Source organism: Esox lucius, chromosome 13 (assembly GCF_011004845.1).
Source record: "Esox lucius isolate fEsoLuc1 chromosome 13, fEsoLuc1.pri, whole genome shotgun sequence".
Taxonomy (NCBI): Eukaryota; Metazoa; Chordata; class Actinopteri; order Esociformes; family Esocidae; genus Esox; species Esox lucius.
In genome coordinates, this window is record NC_047581.1 from 22,856,904 (window position 1) to 22,880,273 (window position 23,370).

At 39.6% G+C, this 23,370-nt stretch overlaps 1 protein-coding gene across 7 annotated transcripts in view; it reads right to left on the reverse strand.

The window, feature by feature from the left end:
- Positions 1-1,096: 1,096 nt before the first annotated feature.
- galnt9 (polypeptide N-acetylgalactosaminyltransferase 9) overlaps positions 1,097-23,370 on the reverse strand; it is a 99,092-nt gene continuing 76,818 nt past the window's right edge. For all 7 annotated transcript variants that reach the window (XM_010876649.4, XM_020052195.2, XM_020052194.2 and 4 more), the window contains 5 exons: positions 15,250-15,435; positions 11,280-11,417; positions 6,936-7,031; positions 2,696-2,863; positions 1,097-2,123 (listed from right to left, as the gene is read on the reverse strand). In XM_010876649.4, coding sequence (XP_010874951.1) covers positions 1,977-2,123; positions 2,696-2,863; positions 6,936-7,031; positions 11,280-11,417; positions 15,250-15,435 — 735 coding nt within the window. In that variant the 3' untranslated portion in view covers positions 1,097-1,976. The remainder of the gene's footprint in view (positions 2,124-2,695; positions 2,864-6,935; positions 7,032-11,279; positions 11,418-15,249; positions 15,436-23,370) is intronic.

Sequence of the window (23,370 nt, forward strand, 5' to 3'; positions counted from 1 at the left end):
GTCTCATTCTTTTACATCACAAGAACCTGGTATTTTAACATGGTATGTAGACTTTTTATATACACTGTATGTTTCACAGCTCATTTCTTCAGTTGTCGGCAAGATCTGATGTTATGCCCCAGCGGTCACAGATTGGTTGGTCCTCACAACGCATTAAGGAATCATAGAATACTTCAATGTCAACAAGTATTCTCTTAACTAAATAATACATGGCAAATCAACAAAAACAAATATAATTATTCTGCTCAAGGTAATTTTTTTCACTGATACAACACACGTTCTTTGTGGGCCCCACTTCCCCCACCCATCACACCAATTCTGGCACCACCTCTGGACAGGACTACATCATGCAAATCTTCAAATCTCAGCCCTGTGAATTTCACAGCCCAAACATGTTGTTTTGTCTGTGCCTGTGTATCGGAAATCCCTCTATCAGTTTTTTCTTTCAAATATAATTAATACATACATTAAGTACAAGATAGGCATTAAGTACAGTTTGACAGGGGTTTTTTCCTACCCAAGGCCAGGAGGTTTTCCTGGAGTAGAAAAACAATTAAATTTTACATGATTAGAAAACCTGTAGTCTTATCATGGACCATATTTAAGTTTTTCATAAAGGTTGAACCACATAATACATTTACAGGGCTGGAGTTTAACCTTTTTGGTTACCAGATATGAAAAAAATTACAGGCCCCAGAAATATTTTTATTAAACAGGACCTATGATGTCACCTTCAAACTCAAACTTTGGTCAGACATATAGTGGAGACAGAGTTGGTTGCAGAACATAATGAAATGGAAAGCCTTTAGTACTTTTAGTACTTTTTAGTACTAGTACTGTGAAGTCCTATTGGGTTTTAACGATTATTTGTATATTGCTGTAGGTGGACTGGAAACACAACAAAGGCAGAAAATTGTGCCTAGTATCAAATAACCACCATTATGAATTTGGCTATACATAGGCCCTGGCTCCCATGTAAAATGAATAGCATTGTGGGTAATATTTAGAAATCTTTAAATGTTCCAATGTACTGTACACTAGCTGACATGGCTGTTTTAAAATATTGAATTATTTAATCAAACACAAAGAAAACAAATCATCATAAAAACATTTTATTATCCTAACTGTTCATGGAGAACTGATACCATTTTAAATTGTACAATATATTAATATTATTTAGACATCTTTACATCAGTTTTTATATTGATTACTTGAAAATTATTTGTACATGCTTGTGGAATGGACATTCCCTTGTCAGATGGAAAAAGGCACTTTATTGCTCTGATAGTAAGTGGGGAGCAATACAGTCTAAAGAAAAAAAAGTAAAGAATGTTCTTCTTTATTGTGACAACAGTAGTCACTTTGCATCCTGATTAGTTGAACAGCTTTTTAAAGTGTATTAAATCTCTTATCAGGATAGTGAAATGTCCACAGCAATTCTCCAAAACATAGCCTTAAGTAATTCCACATTGATATGGCAACTGATAAGCAATTTCTTCTTTTAATCTGCTGAAATGCATCAACAAAATAACTCCCTGCAAACTAATCTGCAAAGGGGATTGGCTTTATACCAGAAACACATTGCTGGTCATTGTCAGTGTTAAACCCCCTTAGGAGATGCATTCCAGTGTTTTATTATTCTTTTTGTAGGTGGCTGTTCTGTAAGAATTGTAGAGCATTTCAAAAAGTATTATACAGCTTGCTGTAGGCCTGTGGTACGGTCTCCACGTTTGATCCCAGGCTCAACTAAATATATATATTGATAATATTCTTCTGAAGATTCAGCAGTTGAAAGCTCTGTGCCCTAAGGTGGGGGGGGGGGGCATAGTGCACAGAGGAGTCCATAGAAGAGTCCAAACACTGCGAAGATCGTCTCATCAGTCCTAGCGCCTAAAGCCATCTCCTATGAAATGCTGACTGTCCGTCAATGGGTTAGACTGAAATTATTAGATTTGTTTCAGAAAGAAAGTCTTGCCTCAATGCCTTGGATGCTTTATCCAGTTCCGTATCATCCACTTTTGACCAGAACACCTCTGCACCACCAGTCGAAGGCCAAAGTTGGCATCTTTGGACATCTCCACCTCCAGGCACCGTCCAGTGTCTCTGCTGATGACTGGACCATTCTGCCAAAAAATATGTGAAACAATTCTATTAAAAAACACTGACATTGAAAAAGAGAACGCTCTAAATAACATGTTGTAAACTCAAATAATTATTTTCCTGATGTTAAATAGATAATGTTTATAATGGTTAAAAGAGTGTTACAATTATCCATTCAATATACGCACACTTTAAAGTGGAATCCAAATCACTTATTTTTCCTTCTTTCAGCCATGTGCTAAAAGTGAATCAAAAAGCACTTAAAGAACGTGGAAGATGTATTTGGTTTCAACTCAGTGTGATGCTGCATACAATAGTTACACCTTTACCAGCAGCAACCACCTTTACCAGCAGCAATCACCTATACCAGCAGCAATCACCTATACCAGCAGCAATCACCTATACCAGCAGCAAGCACCTTTACCAGCAGCAACCTCATTATACCTGACATTAACACATGCCTTGTACTGTTACTGAGAACAATTAATTTTAACTTTCTCACTATGTATAAATTACACGAATCACTGATGTCAAAGAAGCTAGAGGCTCCTATCATTGACCAATTCATATTAATACATTTGAGGTTTGTTTTTACCTGTGTAAAATCCCACAACCTTTGCGAAACCCGCAAAACAGAATCACATTTTTTCAAACTGGGTGTGCGGCCTCTCCCGTCGTCAACTAGACATTTTGTATCAGGCAGAAAGGTGGTCGACCCTAAAGGTCCTAACTGCAGAAGGCCCTCCGTTGAGTAACGGGCAAGCTGAAACACAAAGATGAACATCAGACAGTTAAATCGGAAAATGCGTAGGAACTTTAATGATATTGCAGTGAACCAGAAGGTATTTTTATTTCCTACTGTAAATCAGTGAGTAAATTAAATAATTGTATGCCGATACCTAAATCATTTATATGGGGATGATTAATATATAAGCTATATTCCATGTGAATAATAATATACACTTGTAGATAGCAACGTAGTTTATTAGTGCTCAAGATTTTTCCAACCACACATAATTCATGAGAGGGTGTCTGTGCGTCGTATCTGTTATATAAGCGTACAGTAAAGACAACATTTATTATTCATTACTCTGATCCTCTCACAGAAATGAGATGCAAACTGTGGAGGATCTTCAATACAGGCCAACTTGACACTGTGATATTCTGCTCTGCCCCATTGTTCCACAGCCAGGTGTTTTGTGATTTAGGTAACTGTACGAATCACAACGAGGAGGAGGTTGGGTGGGTAATGTTACTGTATGCTTCTAAACTCATACTGTTGATCATCTAACTTGGATGGACAATATATTAGCCTTGCAGCTGCATGGATGGCTGTATATAGCTGCAGGCTGAAATTCCTGGTACCACTCCCTTAAAACAAATACTCAGAGCCGGGAACAAGCCAATCATGTGGTGATAGTTTAATATACTGTAGCTCTAACCGAAGGTGACTGAGATTGCCCTTTGAGCAGAATGCTGCACTTACAGAGATAAAGAGACACCAGTTGGAAAAATATGGAGTGGGTTCACCATTTAAGGCACTCTTGTTTAAAGGAGGCAAAATAGGTTTGAGTTTGAAATGCTTTCATTAACTAGGGAAAGGTCCTGCTGAACCAGGTCCTGTGGCTGATTGTCTTTTCACTATTTCTATTGAAAGTACCTAGAGAAAGTGTTTCATATATAAAAACAGTGTTTAAACCTCATAAAATACACTTCTGAAATAAAGCGTCCAGTGACAATCCGGGAGCAGTAACATTATTCTGCATTATGAAGTGATAGCTGTTTTTCCTCTAAACTAACAGTATGACTTAAACCCTGTCTTGACATTGTTTCCAACTGGCAGCAAGGGAAATAGATGTTTTTTTAATTTTTTATATTTATTGTTTTCATTGATTTTGAATGTTTACTTTCAAAATTTCAAAAACGGACTTTCTAACTAACCAGCGTGTTTTATTGTGTTAGACATCACACCTACCAATGGTAGAAACAATTGCGCACAGCCCAAAGCTAAATAATTGATGCCTTTATTACCTTTTCTATTTTTTTTTTGTACTGCCATTTACTCACCTCCGTGCTTTGTTGCAACCACTCCCAGCGGAGATGGGAGAGTCAATGATCAGAACATGTGTCCCTTGAAGCACATCCAACAGGAGGCTTGTATTAAAATGTGTGCACTCACTATTGTCACTACGGATAAGTGTGTATGCTATATTACTTTATATATTAAATATCAACATATAAATATACATCCTGCCAAGCGGTTCAACTTCTTACCACGTCGCTCAACTAGGAAGTGGTTTTTGCCTGAGTTGCCACGAGAAGTTAATAGAGCACACCAATGTAAGGCAACCTTGTTGGACATTCCGGATAGCGCTGAGCCTATTCGCAGAGACTTATACTGCTGTGCCATTCGAGACCCCCTAAAATCTGACTTATAATTATAAAATAATTCCCAAAACACTGTAAGATGTTTCTGCCAAACCAATCAACCAGTATTCAAAGCATTATATTAGAAGCGGATGCTTGATTATTTTCTTGGCGCAATAAAGTTTGGTAGGGAGCCTCTTTAGCCAGGCTAATTATGACTCCACTAATTGTCTCATTAACACAGGGGGTACAGTAGAGTAAACATGATGTTTGTGTGTTTTTGTATAAGAGGAAGTATTTCAGAGGGAGACCTCCTGCTATGTTAATCCCCCCACTCCTCGCTCTACCACAGAGCAACAACACTGAAATGTGCCTCTCTGTGATTAATGTGTTGTACACCACTTATTGGCATTAAGAGGGGCAATGCAGACATACGTACATGTAAGTACGTTACATGTATGAGCCAAAGGGAGACAGGCTTATGGTACAGTAGCTCTGAACAGAACCCAGCTCATGTCCTCTCCCTATGGGGGGTTGAGAAAAAGCAGGAGACCAGTGTGAAAGGTGTGTGTCCCAAATAGCACCCTATGCCCTATATAGCGCATTACTTTTGCCCAGGTACTGGGACCCTGGTCAATGGTACAGTATTGTACCATTTAGAATACAAACCTGACTATTAAAACACCTGTCTGGGGACTTTAGAGGCTTGTTAGCATAAGTGGTGCTAACATTTTTTGTCTACTACACTATGTGTGCTGTCTACTACAGCACACATAGCTGGGATTTCAGCTGTAATGAGCCAGGCTGGGTGACCCAGGGTACAGTTACAATAAGCCCAAAATGGACAAAGAGAACAATTGTAATCCTGGTTTTAAATAATATTTACAGAAGGCATAGGGGATACACACAGGCTAATTTATAAGAGGTGCAATAAAGATTCATTCTTCACAACTAAATATTTTATATGTAATAGTAGCCAGTAAAAATCCCATGATAAAGTTCATGACTATCTTTACCACTGGGCTTTGTTGTGGACAATGTAAGCAAGGTTAATAAATAAAAATGTGAGGGACACTTCCCTTGCACCATGGTCTTTTATGGATACATGCTTTAACTGGAAGCCAATGAAAAGTGTGCAAGAGTGAGGTGAAATGAGAGAACATGGGAAGGTTGAACGAGGCAGGCTGAGGCAAAAGTGAGTTGCAGTAATCCAGCACAAGATGACAAGTGCCTGGATTAGTGCCTGAGATGTCAGTTAAGGTCGTACTCTAAGAATATTGTAGAGCAGGAACCTGCTGGATTAAATCTCCACACAGACTTGCAGAGAACATTGTTGTCACTGGTCACATCAAGATTCTTGGCAATCTGGGAGGGCGACACTGTGGAGTGGCCTTTTATTGTGGCCAGCCTAAGGCACACCTGTGCAGTAATCATGCTGTCTAATCAGCATCTTCATTTGCCACACTTGTGAGGTGGATGTATTATCTCGGCAAAGGAGAAATGCTCACTAACACAGATTTAACAAGATTTATGAAAAATATTTGAGAGATATAGGCCTTTGGGGTAAATAGAGAAAGTCTTAGACCTTTTGATTTCAGCTCATGATAAATGGCAGCAAAAACAAAAAAGTGTTGCGTTTATAATTTTGTTCAGTGTATGAAGGTACAGAGGAAAACACAGTTAAAAGGTAGAGATATAACAATGAACATTTATTGACCTCTGATTCATAAATGTAGTCAAAGTCCACAGACTATTGTGAGGAAGTTCATCAGCAATTTTTTTTTTGCAAGGGTTTTAGTTCAGTTGGCTTAAAAACATTAAAACTTTAAAAATGTCATTACGTTGTGTGGACAAGCATAGCACATTAATTGTTTTAATCTGATTGTTCTTTTTCCATTTGTTTATGTCCCTTGAGGTTAAGATTATATGACATTACTGGATTGCATTCAGCTCTCTCTGGAGGAAGCATGGCCAAAGCAAGCCAAAGTACAGCAACTTTTTAAATATTTGTATGCAACTGATAATAAACATGTTGTTCTGCTTCCTGATAGGGGAAAAACAACCATCAGTAATATTTTCATGCCCTGTTTCTCCGGCATAAGTTAAAAATGTTTGGTATAGGCACAAGTAAAATTGTCACTAAGCCCTTTTCCACCCGGAACTCACAGGACAGCACCTCGTGAACAATCTCCAATGGAACTTCCATGGCTTTCTAGAGACCATGGATTAGAATATTGAAACAAACAAATAACAAAGCACAAAGATTTTTGCTAATGAATTACTTAAATTGACAATATTGAGCATTTTTTATTTAAAATAAGTATCATACCAAGGTATTGTTTTGCATGATATAAGAATAATGATGAGAAACTATCCATTAGTAGAGAAAGAAGGATCCTTCACAACCAACCAATATCGAAACATTCTGAATATTTGTTGTAAATATACCAGGGCCCAAATCTACTAACCTGTGAAGACATTCCATGGCAGGGGTAAAGAATAGCTTTGTCATCATCCTCTGATCCTTGGTCCAGACAGTAACCACTAGCCTTACTATTTCTCACCTGAAACAAACAAAACAACACAGAAAGACGAGAATACATTAATGAAAATAATGCCCCAAAAATGTATACTATTACAACAATTTATTTAACTATGGCACAAAGTATTATCTCAAATGTGTGCTGGTGATACAATATATCAGTAATTTCAATTTACACAGTCTCTGTGTACATCAACCCCAGGGAAACACAATGACGAAATGAAAACACGTTGTTTCATCGCATTCTCATTGAATTTTGACACAAACAGCATTACCAATGAATCCAGTTTGTGAATCTACTTTTTTCACGTCTTTATTTCAGGCATTTTATGCTTAAATTGATTGGAAAGTGCTAAAAGACAGATTTTGCTGATAGAGTAGTGGGCCATTCTTGAACCCAAGATGCAACAATACATGTATACTGACCCAGACCGCTGGACCTTCCCCAGATCACCCCAGGATACTTTTTGAACCTTTAGGTAGCAATTCTACATTTTGACTTGAATACACAAATGTATAACCTACTGTACAACCTCATATAGAGGGGAAATCTATGCTCAGCATAAATATTTCAACATTTTAATGAATTTGGTGTAAGCCTATGCTCTCAGTATGTCAAATTAAAAAAGAATCACCATAATTGATCTGCTAAGTTGCATGTCGTAACACTTCATAGGTTTGTATGCTGGTTACATTTTATAATGCTAATACAACCTTTACCTGATTGCCAAATCAGTCAGTAAATGGAAAATGTACATGTCTAGAACACATCCACCTGGCTATATCATCATGACAAGCCATATAGCCTATATTATTTAAATTTCCTCAAAGTGCACATTTTGTCAGTTTCCACATGTCCCAAAACTTTCCCAATGCAACCTGAAGAAACACAGCTTTAGGCTGGAAATGTGATATTTTCCAAGTTGAATATGGTTAATTTAACTCCCAAATTCACTGAAGTGAAGGGGTCTGAATACTTTCCAAAGACACTACAACTGAGAAGAATATGTGGAAAATACACATGTAGAAAAATACACAACAACTACACTGCTCAAAAAAATGAAGGGAACAGCTAAATCACACATCGGGTCTCGATGAATGAAATATATTAAAGATAAAAATCTTTACAGTACATTGTGTAATTTGTTGAGATGAGAGGACGTAACAATAGTCAGTGGAAACCAAAACCACCAACAAGTGAAAATCAAAGTGAACAACTGAAATCCCAGGCTTTTCCAACTTGCATGAATTTCATGGCTGCAACTCATAATGTGACTCAGTAGTGTGTATGGTGGGGGGTGTGGGGGAAAGCATTCACTGCCAACAACGTCTGGGCATGCTCCTGATGGAATGGCGGATGGTGTCCTGGGGGATCTCCTCCCAGACCTGGATCAGGGCATCAGTGTGCACCTGGACAACCTGTGGAACTACTTTATAGCGTTGGATGCACCAATACATAACGTCCCAGAGGTTCTCAATAGGATTCAGATCTGGGGAATGTGAGGACCAGTCAATGGCATTAATGTCTTCGTCATCCAGGAACTGCCTACACACTCTGGCCACATGAGGCCGGGCATTGTTCTGCACCAGGAGGAACCCAGGACCCACTGCACCAATGTAAGATCTGACTATGGGTCTGAGGATTTCACTTAACAGCAGTCAGGGTACCTTTGGCTGGCACGTGAAGGTCTGTGTGACCCTCCAAGGATATGCCTCCACAGACCATCACCGTCCCACCGCCAAACCGGTCATGCTGGACGATGTTGCAGGCAGCATAACGTTCACAACGGCCTCTCCCGACTCTTTCACATACTCATTGTGAACCTGCTCTCATCTGTGAAGAGAACGGGGTGCCAATGGCGGACCTGCCATTTCTGGTGTTCTCTGGCGAATGCCAATCGAGGTGCACAGTGCTGGGCTGTGAGCACCACTAGAGGGTGTCGGGCCCTCATGGAGTCTGTTTCTGACAGTTTGGTCAGAAACATGCGCATCAGTATCCCGCTGGAGGTCATTTTGTAAGGCTCTGGCAGTGCTACTCCTGTTCCTCCTCGCATAAAAGATACCGGTCCTAGTGTTCAGTTAATGGCCTTCTACGGCCCTGTTCAGCTCTCCTCGTGTAACAGCCTGTTTCATGGTGTCTCTTTAATGCTCTTAAAACTGTACTGGGAGACACAGCAAACCTTCTTGGGAGAGCTGGACTACCTGTGCCATCTGAAAGGGCTGCGGGTACCGCCTCATGCTTCCAGTACTGACAATTAACAAACTCAAAACTACAGAATAATCAGCCAGTAAGGATAATGAGAGAGCAATTGTCTGCACCACCACCTGCAAAACCATTTCCTTTTGGGGGGTTGTCCTGCTGTTGCCTCTCCAGTGCACCTGTTGTCACTTTCATTTGCACCAAACCAGGTGACATTGATTACCTTGTTAACTGCAATAATCTCTCTTTCCCCTCCTCCTTACTCAACTGACAAAATTTGGTATTGCCTATGATTTTGAGATAAACTGCCATTGATTCCCTCTTTTTCTGCATTTGTTCACCATGTTTCTATAATACATCTTCTTACTGTTATGAAATCGCACATCTGTCTCTGAAAATTGGAACCTGACTTGCCATTCATAGAACTGAATAACCAGATTAAAATGTGGATAAATGCCATTTGTTCAGACTTGAGTCTTAGTGTTTTCAAATAACATATAAAAGAAATGTACCAGTTGTAATAAAGTGAAATTATAGAATTGGAAATAAGAGTGTGACATTTTTTTTCCAGACACTGCATTTCAGATTAGCACAATTAAAATATTAATACCACTGCCATATTTCAATTTTCCCCACTTCTAAAATGATGAATTGTCTGAAGTGAAGTGTAATTTGCTGTTTCTGACGCAAATACTTTCATGGATTGAATGTTAAACTAGTAATCACTTTAAGATGGAGGGGGAAGTTGAATTGATCATAATACACATGTTGATCATGGATTTGGCTGGCCTGTGTCAAACATTAGCAGGGTAACAATCTCTGCCAAAACGAGGAGATTAAATGTGATGAAATCCATATAATTATTTTTGTTACAATTTTCTCATCTTGTCATACATCTTTAACGGCCATGCTACCAACATTTTATTTTCACATTGTAATGAGTACATAAAAATGCTTTAAAAACTGAAAGGAAAAAACACCAAAACTTTTCTGATTGGCACTATCATTGGTCCTACCGTTCTGAATGGTCCTACCATTATTAGGTTGGGCTAGAGATGGAACATACACAAAGTGAGTGATTTTAGGAAAATAAATTATAAAATTGCTAATCTTCATTTGAAGATTTCATATTGTACCCAAGCCCAAAACAATCAGATAGGGATCATAAGCTAATAAGTGTTTAATTAAAATGCATTACAGACTAATTGCATATAATCTTGTAGTTGCACTGTGTTGCTATGGAAACATGATACCGTTACCATTTGAAAACTAACTGTTAATTAATGTACAGGTTTTCCCTTAAACATATCCCAGGAGACGGGTAGTTATAAAGACATCAAGTGGTCCATGAAACAACCACCTGATGTTCAGTGAATACATTTTTGTTTTCAGTGGGGTAATCATAGTTCTGTAGTGCAGAAGGGGTGAAATACACTGTCACTGATAGAGTGATTGTGTATAGAATGTAAATATTGCTTGTGTAGTGTGCATGTGACATTAAAGCAAACACAGAGACAAGAATGTGCCAAATAACTCAACTGAAGGCTGAGGAGAATAATTCAAGGAGTTGTAGTTAAAGTCTTGGTTTATAAATGAATGAGCTTTAGGCATACCAAATGGATGTTCTTATTCTAGGTAGAACACAAATGTCATTATTTTCAAACACCCAGTATTGTAAAGATATTCCAGTGAAAACATTTTTTTGTATTATGTTGTTTGTAATAAAAACAGAATCTGGTCCACAAAGCCAGTTCCAATCTCATTGCCACCGCCTAATCAGGGACTTATTTAAACCAGGGACACCAGATGGGTGCAGATAATGATGTGGTAGAATGGAAAACCAGCAGGCTCTGGCTCTGGTAGGGTAAGCTTTTAATATCCCAGCCGTGCAGGTATTCCAGGCAAAATGCAGGTTGTGTTTGTATTTTTCTCATGAAAGCTTTTCATGATGAAAAATGATAACCTGCATTTTCATTCAATAGAAACATATTTCAAACAAACATATTTTGCTTTGTACTGTATCCCTATTTTTGATAGTGAATAGTAAAAAGTAAGTAGTGAATGTCTCACCTCCCCATACGTAATGGTGTTATTGTAGATGCGCATCTCTGGGTAAACATGCTCCAGATACCACTGGAAGCTTTGACACTGCAGCTTTTTTCTCAGGGCTACACGTTCAGACACATCCCCAAAGTCAACCCCTGGGTTCTGTTAGCAAACGTGGAAAAATCATTAAACCACAAAATCACATTTCCTTACCTGTACACTAAGCAACATGCAATCTCATCTCAAGGCTATTGCAAACAATGAGCGTGACACAACCACCATTCAAAGTTGCCTTAATGGTATGATTTTATGGGAGTGAAGATAATATGTCATCTTTTGACTTTACACAATGAAAGGCTACAGGGCGAGCCTCCAAATATTGCTGTACGTGATGTTTGATCATATAAACACTGTCCATTACATCCAGTCTAGCCTGAGCCAGCCAAGTAGCTAATCTGGGGTCATAGTTTTATCACACTGAAGGTGTTTTAAAAAAACTTCTTTGCTCCACAACATTGTTTCAATGTACTGATTTGTGCTTGGGTGCACAAGAGGCAAGGTGTAGTGTGAGACAGTTTGATGTCAGACTAAAACGACCAATGGCTATTGTGCAGGGAATTTCTCACTTTCTTGCTTGTTCTAATGGAGGCAACCTTTGGAGGCTAAACATTCCACCAGATCTTCCAAAACATTTGGGCATGAGCTTAAGCCACATGTAACTACACTTGTATCTGTTACAAAACTATTGATGTCTCAAACAACTAAAAATAAATAAAAGGGAGCCTACGAGAAGAGGTTGTGTTTGGTTAAGAAATGGGTGGATCGTGTCATGTGGGACCCTCTTTGTTCTTTCATGAGACAATGATAGTACGCTGTGTAAATTCTAATCAGCTGATTAATTATGAGGGCTCACGGCCCTGCCAGGCAGCGTTGGGCATGGGGGTGGCATCCCAGATTGATGTAGGGAATGCCTAATAACTGCTCTGCTCTGAGCACTGTGCCCTGGCCTCCACAGCAGACATGCACTGCCTCAATAAGAGAAACCGTCCTGAACTTAAAAATAAATGTTTTCCCTTTTCCTTTCTCTAGAGCCAGCCATGGTTGTATCAGCCATATTTTAATATCTATGACTAATGAACACTGGCATTACTCTCAGATATTTTTACTAGATGCATTCCATTTGGGAGAGCAGTTGTTTGGACTACATGTTGGTGGGAACCATGCTAAATTATAGACCCTACTCTCTATAGTACCATAGATAGTTCTTATTCACAGGTCTCCCTAACCAATAATAAGACTCAATGATTCTATGCTTGGTGAAAGGAATGGGAAGTAGATTAGTTATTACATTATGCATTGTACTGTATATAAAATAAAACTGTAGTACCATGAGACAGGGTGTAATATAGCACATTATGCCTGGTATTAGGGAGAGATATAATATTGTCCGGCCAATACTTCTGCATTGGGTCGGGTCAACCAATGGGAATTGGTTCTCAAGTGACTGACCTGATAAAATAATGGGTAAATAAAAATGAATAATTTAACAAATTAGCTTTTGGACACATTTACAGAGTAATTCGTTGTTCTGGTAAGTTTGTGGTATTGTAAATTTTTTTTTTTTAGCAAAGTAAATGTACACAGAATCCATCCTTCTGCTGCCATCAGCAGAGGTTACATCATCAATGAAGACAAGTGATCCCGTTCCATTGGCAGCCATGCTGGCCAAAACATAACAACCACTTCAACATACCTGACAGATGAGGTGGTATGCCACTGTTTCTGCTCTATCAATTTTTATTACATCAATAAGACCGCAAAATGCAAAACTAAGAATCAAGACTAGATATTAATCTCTTGTGCATTTATTAAAAATGCAAAAAACACACATGTCTAATAAAAACAGTTGTGAAGCCAACTGTCCAAATATTCTTTACAATTTTCTTTTACAATTTGTAGTTCACCAGAATTGGGATTCAATTAAAACTTTTAGTCTGCACTTTTAGTCATTGTATCATTTTCACAGTCATTGTATAATTTCAAGAAAACAAAGCCAAATACAACAGCTTGAATACCAAGCCAAAGGAAAACAAAATGTGCATTGTCCAAATACTTCTGGAATATATCAACATAGAGATCATCTCAGTAATGCTGCCCATGCTGCCGTAATGGCACAGATACACAGATTCATATTTTTTCGTCATTTTTGAAGTCTGCCATCTTTACTGTTGCCTTGGAAACAACTGAAATCTCTGACGTTCTATGGCATTTCAAGCCAATTGGTAACTCAGACTTTCCATCCTCAAGGTCAATGAAAACGTGATTTCACCTTGTCTTCTTCAGAGTTCCCAGCTGTCTAGAAAGCATCATGCGCATGTTTGCAATTATGATAAGGTTGCGAAAACATTGTCACCGGCCGCTGTGAAACTCAAAACTTTTATAATAATACTAGACCTAGCAGTTAGTATTCAACATTAAGATTGTTTAATTTATTGCTGAATATAGCTGTTTACTATATTTCAAACTCATTTCAAAGGCCTTTGAAAGCAATTACATCTAAACTGTGTATTAAATGTAAGGCCCCCTTATTCATTTGGTTTCAGCTCTTTGCTATGGTCCACCACTCAGAGCCAGATGTCATGGTACATATCTCACTGAGCCTCTATGAAGGCTGAGTGTGATGAAATCTGAATTCTGAATTTCCATTGAGGCCTATGTCTCTCTAGAGGAGCCCTACCCAGCATGCAACAGGAGGAGGGTCTGAATGAACAAGTGCTGAGGACGGATTGTGGTTGCACAATTTCCAGAAATCAAATTTGGAGGAATTAGGCACTATAGGATGGTTGGACCGATTTATATGCAAAAGCCCAGCAATATTCTTGTGACCAACTGCATTGAACACTAGGCATTAGCTTGTGGATCTAATAGAAGTCTTCGGGTGTCAAGCTAGACTACTCATGTGCTTGGCTCATCAGACTAACTCATGTTGTCTTACTATGTTTGCAACGTTTCCCAAAACCAGTTTCCATCCCAGAGTTGGGATTTGTTGATGCTTTACCAAGGTTTTAGGCACAAAGCCTTGACTAACGACAGTAGCTATATTGTCCTATTCTACTTCTAATTAGAATAGGACAATATAGCTAGGTTACTTAGGATGCAAACCTCATTCATTGTCTTCCCTCAATGTCCTGCTGTAAAAATAATGTATACTAGGCTGTATGTACCTTAGATATAGGTTGATTTTAAATGTGTTGGAATGTCACCATATATACAATAAAACAACAAAAATCCAGCATTCCACAAGGACATGTTGTATAATGCAATTTTAACATAATATTGTTTTCCGGTGTAAAAACCAAAGAAATTAAATAATAAATATACAACTCTGGAAAAACTTAAGAGAACGCTGCACCTTTTTAGCCCTTCTGTTCCTCACTAATTTCCTCACTTTCCGACTTTTTTGGAAAGGAAAGAAAAAGGTGCAGGGGTCTCTTAATTTGTTCCGGAGCTGTATGTTTAAAGGGAGAAATATGAATTGGCTGAAAAGAAAATCCCATGAGCACCATATGTGGATTTGGATAACAGAAGGATAATAATGGGCTTTAGAGTATCCTGCTATTAAATTAAGTGACTATTGTGTTACAGTATGTTGTTTGTTCTGTACTTAAGTTACTCAGAAGCCTCTAGGTTTCTCCATAGCTGGCTCTAGGTTTCTCCATAGGTGCCTCTAATTTTCTCCATAGCTGCCTCTAGGTTTATCCATAGCTGCCTCTAGGTTTATCCATAGCTGCCTCTAGGTTTCTTCATAGCTGCCTCTAGGTTTCTCCATAGCTGCCTCTAGGTTTCTCCATAGCTGCCTCTAATTTTCTCCATAGCTGCCTCTAGGTTTCTCCATAGCTGCCTCTAGGTTTCTCCATAGCTGCCTCTATGTTACTCCATAGCTGCCTCTAGGTTTTCCATAGGTCTGGTGCTGTGAGATTATGGTTCCACTCACATTCATGGGGATGTTCCAGGCCATGTAGACGTGGGACTTGTACTCATCCATCCAGACCTCGGCAGCCCGCAACGCATTCCTCTTGGCATAGTAGTCAATGTCATTGTTGTATGGCTTCTTTGTCCGCTCGATGTGTGCAACTCTGGCACACGGGAGCACCTCCATGCTTCCTCCGCACTGCCACACCTAGAGAGAGAAGGCAGCAGAGGGAGGCTACAGTCAAGGCAACGGTATCAGCAGGATCTCCTGTTATGGCTTGTATTGCTGCCTCCTTTTTCTTTTCACAAAGGAGGGCGTTTGCTTGATGCAGCAATTAAGTTCCACAGGCTATTATTTTCTGCTGAAGTGGGTAAAAAAAAAAAGGCCTGAAAAATGGTTCTGTATGGGATTGGCAAATAAATATGAGTGTCCCTGGAGAGCTTCCTGGGACACACAGTAACCCTGACACTGGATTGCTGCTGGGCAGTGTTTGCGTGTACTTAAGAGGTAATACACAAAAATAGGCAGTCATCCTGTAGAAGAACGTCCATTACTGCAGCAAATATTGATTCACTACGGGCCTGAAAAATGCAATGACACTCAACTGTGACCGACTCAATACTGAAAGTAGGGAAATAGTGACAGCATTGTAGAACGAATACGAGAATGAATTCTTCCAGGTTATTGGAAAACAATTCCAACCTAATACTAACACTTGCCCCCACAAAAATGTGTAATATAACCACGAAAAGAGAGAAAGAGAGAGAGAGACAGAGAGAGAGTGAAAGAACACCTTTTCCTCCTTTCTTTTAACTGCAGAGCCACCAGCACACTCAACTCTTAATGGTAATTTTCACAAAACATGGCATACGTTCCAAACCATTAACATTCCGCTAAACCCAAAATGGATCTGAGGCTCAGCAGTCAGAGACAGACAGCTCACCATACCTGCATGTCACATAAAAATACCCAAAGAATCCATGAAGCTCGATCAGTCAAAGATAGACTATCAACATTAAAATGACATGAAAATGATGCATCTTCTTGAAGTAAACAACATTTAGACTAGGGATGACTTCATTCTTTTGGAGGTGTAATACGGTATACTTGATGTAATGGTGACTTACAGCTAATGTTACATATTTTGCATTTTTATGGACTTACACTACACCAAACCACATGCAATGCCGCATGAAAGTCCACTGAGTGCATTTAAGTATGAAGCAGAGCAGAAGGAACTTGAGACAGCTGGAGAAATGTAATTGCTCAATTTCAGTTGGTTGATGGATTCCTAAGATGCATTGTGTTTCTTCTCAAACCTTTTTGTTGGTGAGGGCTGAATATATTTAACCCATTTCATTGAGCCTTTCACTGAAGTGTGAAAGAAATGCTTGCAAATACAAAACATTGGGTTGGCTGCATTTCTGATGCAGAAAAGTGTCTCTGCCCAAAAAGACTGCATGGTATAATTGTTCATCTTGTACCTCCCTACACATTACGAAGAGGTATTTAAACAATTGTTTCACAAGCACTATACATATAAATAAGTATTCAAAAAAGCCAAATAACGTCACAATAATAAGCGGGTCGGTGAAATTCATTGGGACAAGATGCTGGAACCACTGTGCCCCAGAGCCATATGATTAAAGGGTACCATGTTGATGGTAATCAAAAACATCAAATATTAATGAAGTCGCTGTTACCATCATTTACATGTACAGCAAGTAAAGTGTTTGTTTAATTTAATATGGATAAAGGCATTCAAATCGGTAATACACACCTATTCTGACCCAGTTGTGAAGCCCTTTGTCATCCTGAATCTACCACGCTCAATGGCTGCCTTTGATAAATCACTTCCATAATGACGCAGATTGTGTCTGATCTTCTCTTAGATTAAACAGCCATGAACCTTGGAGTCACCCTGGACAAAAAAATTACTCAGACCGTATACCATTACTTGCTCAATCAACAATCCATTTGAGAATATGTGGAAAGAGTTGAAAATCGCTGTTCACCAAAAGTCTCCATCCGACTTGAAGGAGATTTAATAAGGTTTCCAAAAATAATTAGCAAAAATTGCTTAGTCCTGGTGTGCAAAGCTGTTAGAAACCTATCCACATAAGACTCATGGCTGTAATTGCTGCCAAAGTGCCTGTAGCAAATACTGATTACAGGGGGTGAATAATTATGCAATCGGTTATTTTCTGTATATTTAATTAATTTAGAACAATTTGTAGATTTAATTTTTCATTTTGACATTATGGACTGATCGGTGGCAAAAATCTATTTTGATTTCAGATTGTAACAAAATAAAATTTGGAAAGGTCCAAGGGAGTGAATATGCTTGCGACTATAAATCATATCTGTAACCCTATGAGAAATTAGAATTTTCATTTTGATCAAACAGTACTGTACTGTACGCGCAGGTTCCCTCTCTTTCTCCAGATTGTGATACATCCAAAAACAGCAGTATCGAACCAGTCTTGTGAATTACTTTAGGTACTATGGAGTTCCAATACGCTTGAAGTGACAAGAGAAGAAGAAACACACAGACAAAACAGTATGCTTGACTGCTACTGCTAAAAGATGTTTTCCAGAGTTTTGGATAATTTCAGACAGTAGTAGCACAACTGGTGGTCCAGTGCCAATAATGGTCCCAGTTTTAGGTCTATGTCTTAACCCATTTTGTATGATACTCTATGTTTACAACCCAGAATTTATTTGAAATGTTTACAATTTGTCACAAAACCAATTCATAACATATTGTACAATTCTGATGTGCTAAATATGCCTAAATGCATATTTAATTAAAGTTTAATAATAGCATAGAACGTTTGGACAAGTGGGGGTTAAATCCAAGGCCGTATCTAGGATCGCAGAAATACTAAAATCATGCAGCAACCCTCCCAAACAAGAACATTTTGAGTTCCAGAATTTCAATCTATGCATTTTCTTTTGTTTTATAAAAACAAAACTCATAAGTATCTAAGCTGAAAACGACCTCTTGAAAAAACATCTATAATGTTTTATAGTCTTTATGACTTCAATGTTAAATGTATGCCAAGAGAACAATTTCTGTTCTTTGATCACTTGAATCAATACAAAAACACTCAACATTGAAAATCTGGGATGTGTCTGCAGTCAAGAAGATTGGCTATAACGTCTGTGCCAATGGCCTGTCCCTTTCTCTGTCTCTCCTATCTGGACATCTCTGACATGTATATTTGTGTTAATTATAAATACATTGTATGTGTAGATTGTATAACTTTATAAAAGGACCTGCATGCGAACCAAGAGAGATTTTATGAAACCAAGATCACAGATGTGCCCGGCTTTATTTCACAACTCACAAGTCATCACCTGCAAGCAGGTGGTAATCTTCAATTCTACAAAGCCTTTGCTTTAGGGTTTAATCACATCATCACATTTATCACGCATCATTTAACAAGAAATGAAAAATATATGAAGGACATGACCGCAACGTCCTCAATGGTTGATAAAGGCCAGGTTAAATCAAATCAAATAGTACTTGCCACATTTCATTTACAACAAATGTTAACTAAAAGTGAATACTAACTATTGTTTTGCATCAGTGAGCTGATGAAGCTGTTAGGTAGTGAAAACAAAACGCAGGGACGTTTTAGCTGCACAGACCACTCCACTTTTCACCAATCTTAAATTGCCTGTACTATATCTAGTATTTGATGGCCCTTGTTGCTTGCCATTGTGTTCTCTCCCCATCTTCCTCCAATTTGAGTCACTGTGCACACTGGTATAATAGCTGGATCATTGCAGGTATTTGCCAGATACATGCTGTATCTTCTGTCTTCTAAAAATCATTACCCTACAGATAAACTTCCAGCTAGGTCTTGGTTGGAGTCGGTACATGTTCAATGTGTAACTTTTACACTATAAAGGACACCACTGGGAAATGGATCCCTAAATTTGATGTCTATTTAACCAGAGGGAAATAATTTTAATCAGAATACATGTTTAATTCATGTTGGCCATGTGGTTTCTAAAAGTGTGCTTATCTAATATTGTCCTTTGTGTGTGTTCTAGTAATCAGTCTGTGCATTGATGCACAGTGACGATGTGACCTTTGCAGCATGAGAAAGAGACAGAGCGTGTCATAGTTAGTCAATCAGAGAGAGCGAGAACAGGTGGCATGCTCCAGGCCAGTGCCAGACAAAGGAAGGAGCAGACTGCTGGCTTCTCATGTATGTCACGTCTGTTCCAGGATGTCTTATCATGCTGCTGTCACTCTCTGATATGTTTGGAGGTCTCTGCCGGGGCATTAGCAAAAACACATCAGACCAAATGCCCTCTTATCCCTGGACACAAAAGGCATAATGACGACGTGCTGATTGTGCATGGGTTAGGTGGATGACACATTTACATCAGGCTGAGAGAGGTTTTCCAGCCCAGTTCGTGCCTGATCTGCTCTAATAGCCAATAATTGATCAGCAGGTGCCTCATCAAGTGACGTTAAGAAGTGTTTTCATTACCAGAGTAAAACAAAATGTATCCCAAAGATAGTGAGTGTGGTTTGTGCCTTTCCCTGAATATGACTGTTGATTCTTACGGCATCATAGCAAGGCTGTCAAATCTGCATTACCTTCTTCTTGAGATTCAGATGGGTATCTGTATAAGCACTTGGTGTATGTTGGTGTAAAAGGGATTTATAAAATACATCTTATCGATAGACTATTAACTTATTGATTAAGACAACAGCCATGTACAGTTTCAGGGTGAAATTGGTGACCTACAGAGAAGTGTTACAAATATGTGTAAACACCCTGCTATGAATTTACAGGAATATAAGGACATCTGTTTGCATATAGACCTCTTTAAAAACAGAAGAAAGATAATTCTCATCTCCTAATATTGCAGACTGTTTGATTTAGTGTGGTAATACAACTGCTAATTTAATTGTCAATGTACTTGAGGTTAGGAAATTGATGCAGGAGAATTTGGGGGATAAGCTAAGCTCTAGAGAGTTGCTGGAAACATCAATCGTAAAACAGCTGTAGATAGAAATTGAAACAGCACCATTTTACAGTATTGCTACTAATCTACCATTAATGGAGGAGTCTACAGCAATGTTGTGTTCATCGGAAGATCTTTTATGTTAGAATACCTCAAGCTAATGTGACGCGCGAGGGTTGCGAGTGCGTAAAGCTAAAGTAACAAAACAACAGCGATACGAAGAATCCCGTTTCAAGGCTTTATCTTTCAATGAGCACGGCACCCCACAGTCTTCAAACATACGTAGACACAATAACCTGAGGTGCGGGTAAAAACCAGGAACTAAATAGTCATCCTAATGGCTACCTCAAAACAGGTGTGTGTGTGAGCGGTGCGCTGCTGCCATGTTCTCCTGCCGACGGTTAGTACACCGGTGAGACGAGCGCCGGAGAGGGAGAGAGCACACAGCGCCACGCGGAGCAACTGTCACGGCTACTTAGAGAATGTATAAATAAAATGAACATTGACATCAAGGCCTGTCCCTCTCATCTACCAGTCAAGAAGAAAGGAGACTAGTAAATGAGATAGAGTGAATACTAGGTTGGGATATCTAGCAAAGTCTGACAGACAGAAGGTTGCTTGAGGTCTAGCTGACTTGTGTGCCTCATCTTACTTGGCAAATGACTGATTTAAAAGACACTATACTACAGGAGACCTGTCTGTCCCAAGAAAGGTGATTTTGAGCGTGGCATGGTTGTTGGTGCCAGACGGGCCGGTCTGAGTATTTCACAATCTGCTCAGTTCCTGGGATTTTCACACACAACCTTTTCTAGGGTTTACAAAGAATGGTGTGAAAAGGGAAAAACATCCAGTATGCGGCAGTCCTGTGGGCGAAAATGCCTTGTTGATGCTAGAGGTCAGAGGAGAATGGGCCGACTGATTCAAGCTGATAGAAGAGCAACTTTGACTGAAATAACCACTCGTTACAACCGAGGTATGCAGCAAAGCATTTGTGAAGCCACAACACGCACAACCTTGAGGCGGATGGGCTACAACAGCAGGTACCACTCATCTCCACTATAAATAGGAAAAAGAGGCTACAATTTGCACGAGATCACCAAAATTGGACAGTTGAAGACTGGAAGAATGTTGCCTGGTCTGATGAGTCTCGATTTCTGTTGAGACATTCAGATGGTAGAGTCAGAATTTGCCGTAAACAGAATGAGAACATGGATCCATCATGCCTTGTTACCACTGTGCAGGCTGGTGGTGGTGGTTTAATGGTGTGGGGGATGTTTTCTTGGCACACTTTAGGCCCCTTAGTGCCAATTGGGCATCGTTTAAATGCCATGGCCTACCTGAGCATTGTTTCTGACCATGTCCATCCCTTTATGACCACCATGTACCCATCCTCTGATGGTTACTTCCAGCAGGATAATGCACCATGTCACAAAGCTCGAATAATTTCAAATTGGTTTCTTGAACATGACAATGAGTTCACTGTACTGAAATGGCCCCCACAGTCACCAGATCTCAACCCAATAGAGCGTCTTTGGGATGTGGTGGAACGGGAGCTTCGTGCCCTGGATGTACATCCCACAAATCTCCATCAACTGCAAGATGCTATCCTATCAATATGGGCCAACATTTCTAAAGAATGCTTTCAGCACCTTGTTGAATCAATGCCTTGTAGAATTAAGGCAGTTCTGAAGGCGAAAGGGGGTCAAACACAGTATTAGTATGGTGTTCCTAATAATCCTTTAGGTGAGTGTACAGTATCCCACAAAAGTGAGTACACTACTCACATTTTTGCAAATATTTGATTATATCTTTTCATCTAACAACACTGAAGAAATGACACATTGCTATGATGAAAAGCAGTGAGTGTACAGCATGTATAACAGAATACATTTGCTGTCCCCTTAAAATAACTCAACACACAGCCATTAATGTCTAAACCGCTGGCAAAAACACCCCTGAGTGAAAATGTTCAAACTGTCAATATTTTGTGTGGCCACCATTATTTTCCAGCACTGCATTAACCCTCTTGGGCATGGAGTTCACCAGAGCTTCACAGGTTAACACTGGAGTCCTCTTCAGGTTAGAGACCTTGCGCTCCGCCACCTTCCGTTTGAGGATGCCCCACAGATGCTCAATAGGGTTTAGGTCTGGAAACATGCTTGGCCAGTATATCACCTTTACCCTCAGCTTCTTTAGCAAGGTAGTGATCGTTTTGGAGGTGTGTTTGGGGTTGTTATCATGTTGGAATACTGCCCTGCGGCCCAGTCTCCGAAGGGAGGGGATCATGCTCTGCTTCAGTTTGTCACAGTACATGTTGGCATTCATGGTTCCCTCAATGAACTGTAGCTCCCCAGTGCCGGCAGCACTCATGCAGCCCCAGACCATGACACTCCTACCACCATGCATGACTGTAGGCAAGACACACTTGTCTTTGTATTCCTCACCTGGTTGCAGCCACACACGCTTGACAGCCTCTGGACCAAATAAGTTTATCTTGGTCTCATCAGACCTTGGACATAGTATCAGTAGTCCATGTCTCTAGTCTGCTTGTCTTCAGTAATCTGTTTCCGGGCTTTCTTGTGCATCATCTTCCTTCTGGTACAGCCATGCAGATCAATTTGATGCAGTGTGTGGTGTATGGTCTGATCACTGACAGGCTGACCCCCCCACACCTTCAACCTCTGCAGCAATGCTGGCAGCACTCATACGTCTATTTCCCAAAGACAACCTCTGGATATGACGCTGAGCATGTGCACTCAACTTCTTTGGTCGACCATGGCGAGGCCTGTTCTGAGTGGAACCTGTCCTGTTGAAACACTGTATGGTCTTGGCCACTGTGCTGCAGGTCAGTTTCAGGGTCTTGGCAATCTTCTTATAGCCTAGGCCATATTTACGTAGAGCAACAATTCTTTTTTTCAGATCCTCAGAGAGTTCTTTGCCATGAGGTGCCATGTTGAACTTCCAGTGACCAGTATGAGGGAGTGTGAGAGCGATGACACCAAATTTAACACACCTGCTCCTTGTTCACACCTGAGACCTTGTAACACTAACAATTCACATGACATCGAGGAGGGAAAATGGCTAATTGGGCCCAATTTGGACATTTTCACTTAGGGGTGTACTCACTTTTGCTGCCAGCGGTTTAGACATTAA